The sequence below is a fragment of the Centruroides sculpturatus genome, unplaced genomic scaffold, assembly GCF_000671375.1.
Source record: "Centruroides sculpturatus isolate CEXI.00-Female unplaced genomic scaffold, Cexi_2.0 scaffold734, whole genome shotgun sequence".
Lineage (NCBI taxonomy): Eukaryota > Metazoa > Arthropoda > Arachnida > Scorpiones > Buthidae > Centruroides > Centruroides sculpturatus.
Genome location: NW_019384907.1, coordinates 1 through 5,091, shown reverse-complemented (window position 1 = coordinate 5,091; position 5,091 = coordinate 1). Strand labels below are relative to the sequence as shown.

General features: G+C 29.2%; 1 protein-coding gene across 1 annotated transcript; it reads right to left on the bottom strand.

Annotated features, from left to right (window-relative positions):
- Positions 1-976: 976 nt before the first annotated feature.
- On the bottom strand, positions 977-5,043 carry LOC111631576 (meiosis regulator and mRNA stability factor 1-like; the record flags this gene model as incomplete). The annotated part of the gene is made up of 2 exons (XM_023375841.1): positions 977-1,714; positions 4,832-5,043. Coding segments are annotated over 2 exons (452 nt in total), but the record flags the coding sequence as incomplete, so codon positions are not given.
- Positions 5,044-5,091: the final 48 nt, after the last annotated feature.

Below are 5,091 nucleotides of genomic sequence, written 5' to 3'. Positions count from 1 at the left end.
AGATTAGTATAATAATATTATTAGTATGGATTTTATAATAATAATAAACACATTATTAGTATTAATATTATGGATGATAAACGATAACGACGGTAAATNATATGATAAATGTAAATAAATTATAAAATATTCAAAATAAAGTAGCAGATAGAATAATGGGAACAATTTTTTTTATTGTATCTTAAATGTTGTTGATTACATTCTTTAAAATTATTCAGATTTGAAAGAGAGAAACTTATTATTTTTTTCCATAATTAAAATAATTGATGTTTCTGCAATAAGACAATTCTTATTCAAGATTAAATAAATGTTACCAGTATCAATATTTGAAGAAGGAAAAAAGTTACAATGTTCAATACTCCTACATTCATTCTTTGAACATATTTAATCAACGACGATAACTACAGTTATTGAAAATGTTTGTCTCTGTTTTTTCCTTTTTTGGAGTTTTTGGTTTTTTCCATTTTTTATTCTATATTTATATCCCATTTCTATATTGTTTATATGTTAATCTTGGAATGGAATAGACACAATGGCCCTTGAGAATGACAATTGTATGCCATTAAAATAAATAAATAATAATTTAGAGAAAATATTTATGCCAGAAAATATATAAATTTTTTTTTCTTATTCAGACATTAACTTTTTCAAAAAATAGTTTACTATATTTAACATTTAACTTACTAGCACAATTCCCCCCCATTGAATTACAAGTCAGTATTCTAATTTACGGAAATTTTTATTTTATTCATAAAACACAAAGTCGACATTGGATTAATGATGAACTTGTATAAACAAGTGCTAAACTCAAAGTGCCAAACTAATAAAAGCTTTCTGAAAAAACAAATGTTTGTTATAGTTTGTTTTTATTATACTTTTGCAAAATTTGAATTTGATAACTTAAAACTTAGATTTCATAGTTTTAAATTAAATGAAAAATATTAATCATTGAAACTGATTGAAAACATTTGTTTTTACATTTTGCTACTGGAATGAAAAAATAGCTTATTTTAGTTACATTTTACTAATTTGGTTGGAGGTTTAGGTTTCATGATATAATGCATTACAAAATCTTTTACATTTCTACCAATAAGAAATAGACTCTTGGTTAACATTTTTGTACAGAATGTCTGATTTTCATGAACGTATTATCAACTATAATATAGGAAACTCCTGCTTCATTTTACATCATGTTAACAAAACTGATGATAAACAAATTTCAACTGACATCTGTATAAATAATAATAATAATAAAATTATTTTTGGAGGATAAAACAAAACAATCTTCAAATGCCTAAAATAGTATTATTTAAGAAAGAAAAAAGAAAAACACTAAGCTATCTATCCATTCAGAAGACTAAAAAAAGTTCCATCAAATAACATTAAATTAATAACACAATTATGTCAACCAAACTAATTTAGTATAAATCAGAACAAACTTTTATAAAATCCTTATTTATATTATTTATAAATACTACATTACCATAATTATATTTTCAGAAAGCTCTGCCAACATGTCTACCGTTTCACAGACTCCATAATCAGTTATGTCAAATGCTTTATTTATGCACTGCTCATAAATTACGGGAAGTTCTTTAAGGGTTACTTGCTTACTTGCTCTTGACTTCAAGATTCGAAGGAGATCGGAAGAAAATCTTTTAATTTGAGCCCGATGAGTGAGTATTAATATACGATTCTGTCCTTGGCCTAAAATCTGAAATTTATAGATGTAAGAAAATTATTAAATGTTATTAATTAATTACTATTTAATTACTTAATTTAATTTTCTCTTCTTATATGTAAATACATTAAAAAAATTTCAGTTGAGTAGTATTTTATACATTTTATCTACCAAAATTACAACATACTTAATACAAGAAAACAAATATAATATTAAACCACGGAATTTTCAATAATAAAACTGATATATGCAAAAATCCTGGAACTCTCAAATGTAGCATTCAAGTTAGACTTACATTTTTCCATATTACATAAAAATTATTAACATGCATTAATTTTTTCATTTTGTAACTTGAACGATGATGTTTAAGATGTAGTGGCATTACTTAGTTCCTTTAGAAAAATCATTCATTGAGCTCATCAATTCCAATATGTGCCAAACTTGATGACTAATTGGTGAGCTGTCACCAATCATTGCTTACACAGGGTAGCCTTCGGGAACATTTTTAGAAAAAGTGACGACTTTAGAAAAACTCAATATTTTTAATAATTATTTTAATTACATAAACGTAAAATATGAATGAAAAACTATGCACGATTAGTAAAATATTATTATTAAATTACTTTATAAAATTAATAATCTTATTTTTCATATAATTGTTTAAACTAATTCAAACTGATTGAAGTGCATCCAATTTTTCATTTTATAAAGGTTAGTTCAATATGTAATAGCCTTCATCTAAATAGATACACAATGAGAGAATGATCCTGGCTGTTATATATAACAGAGTTAAAGTATAGTGATCGGTCAAAAAAAAAAAAAAAATGACTCAATATTTTTACATTTTTGGACACAGGACACCTTCAAACATTGAGAAATGAAAAGAAGTTCAGAGTAAGTATAGATATTAGTCTGTGTGGAGGGCAGATTACTGTCAGATGTGAAAATCAGATTGGACCAATTTAGACATTTTTACTTACATTTATTTTAATTTTTTCTACATAGTAAGTTCATCTAAAATCTATGATATTTCCATACAAATAATTATATTTTAGCTCATACGTGGCACAGTCCGGCAACAGGCCGGATGAACTGATTTCACGAGCCGGATCTCGCCTGTGGGCAGTTTGGTGAGCCAACATACAGGGGCAAGACAATACTAATTTGGTGAGGAGAGAATATAATTTAAATTAAAAATATGATTAAAAATTGCAGCCCACTGTAGTAAAGATGTCACAACAATTACAATTCTTCTTGTGTAAAATTAACATCACTCTTGGTGAAGCAGTGATTTGCCTATAATCCATTAAATTAATTTCATATTTAAAACATGTAAAGCTATGGCTCTGAGTGCATTTGACAGTCAATTGTAGAGATCCTTATAAATTTCAACCATTACTGATATTTGTAAAAAGAATAAAAAATAATTGGCTTTATATTCATGACTGAGGTATTGAAACTAATGATGACATAAGCCCATATTTGACACACAAACTTATTGTCATCATAATGTTCTTGGAGGATGTCTTTTCATAACAATGTTAGTGTAAGTCCATATCAAATATCAAAGATGAGCCAAATGCGAGATTCCTCATGATCTTACTTCTCTTAGCACTCAAATGTATAAACAGTTACTCAAAAGCAAGATAATAGGCTCACACCATCATTGTTTCAATGTTTCTATTATTATAATTCTTTATTTCCTAACTTGGCACTGTAGCCTCCATCTCTTCTTTTTCTAAGATTAATCTGAAATATTTTAATCACAAAAGACACAGTCTGTCCAAAAATTATTATTATTATTATATTTTTTTTTTGAAACCACCATTTATTCTGATCATGTGTTCCAGAACACCTTCGACAACCCGACCTTTCTTTGTAGGCTATTAGGTCGTCAGGCTAAAACATTCTTTAAAAAACACACAAAAATATCCAATTAAAACATTAAAAGTAAAAAATTGGAACTGGCGGCCTTACAGACGTCTTGAACTTGCATCCTTTCCAGTTGGGGAATTTTGGTCCTTATATTCACTTGATAAATGCGCTGTTAAATGTAAATTTTGGCCTTATCCCTCTGGTGACGAATTAAAAAAAGTTTTGTTTGTAGAATTTCGCCGGATAAAAATTTATTTTAATCACAAAAGACACAGTCTGTCCAAAAATTATTATTTTTTTTTTGAAACCACCATTTATTCTGATCATGTGTTCCAGAACACCTTCGACAACCCGACCTTTCTTTGTAGGCTGTGTCTTTTGTGATTAAAATAAATTTTCATCCGGCGAAATTCTACAAATCTGAAATATCTTTTCAGATTAATCTTAAAGTATCGAAAATATGTTAAAAATGATCGATTGTTAAAGTGTGAGAAAATTAACATTTAACCAAGTCCATGGGGAGAATCTAAAAACAATCAAAAGAAATCCTAAACCTGCTAGTCAATTTTTTTTATTTCCCATTGTCCATCGACAACACATTCTGAATATCACCACGACCAAACATCGAATCACCTGACTGAATTCCCACACCTGATAGGGGATGTAATGGCCAACCCAACACCCAACCTTCGAGCCGAATTTCACCAAGACTCCCTTCCCACAATACTTCAGGCAGATTTCCCCCATAGACGGGTGACCACTAACTCCAATGCGATCAGTCCCTAAGGAATATTTTTTAACTTTGTGAATTGTGAAAGTGTCATCCCAGGCCTCCACGGATAATCTACCACAGAAACAATTGATACTATGGCAAAGAGGTATGATGATTACCCAATTTATGTAAACTCTCTCTCTGTCTGTTAGCCAATAAGCAGAAACATGATATCCTAGAATCTTGTCACAAGTTTGTAATCCTATAGTTTGTATTCATTCAGTTTGTAAAAATTCAACAAATTTAATATAATGGTACCTCTTACTCATGTATCGCGGACCCCTATCAGCATATCCACCCACTCATTGATTGAATCCTTGCCATTCTAGCCATCCAGTGACAATTGAGTGGGTTTTACCAACCCGATGCTAATCAAAGGGTTTAGATAATTACTCTAACCTCCAGCTTCTCACAAATAGCTAAAATAACTACTCACTCCAAGGTTTGTATACTATAAAATAAAGAAAAAAGGATAAACTTAATGAAGTAAAAAAAATTGTTACCTGAACAGAATGAGGAACAGCTTCAAGTAAATCAATTAATTTAGTAAATCCATAGTCAGCTACACGGCACTGCCTTCCAAAATGATGGTGATAGGCAGGAATAAACTTATTGAACGGAATTGAACATTTTGGTTGACTTTTCAATAAGTCAATCATCTCTCGACTAAAGAGTGCAAGTTGTCCTGCAAGTGCAGGACTGATGCTACGCATTTCTGAAATTAACACATACAGAAATTTTAATTTTAAAATATACAATTTGA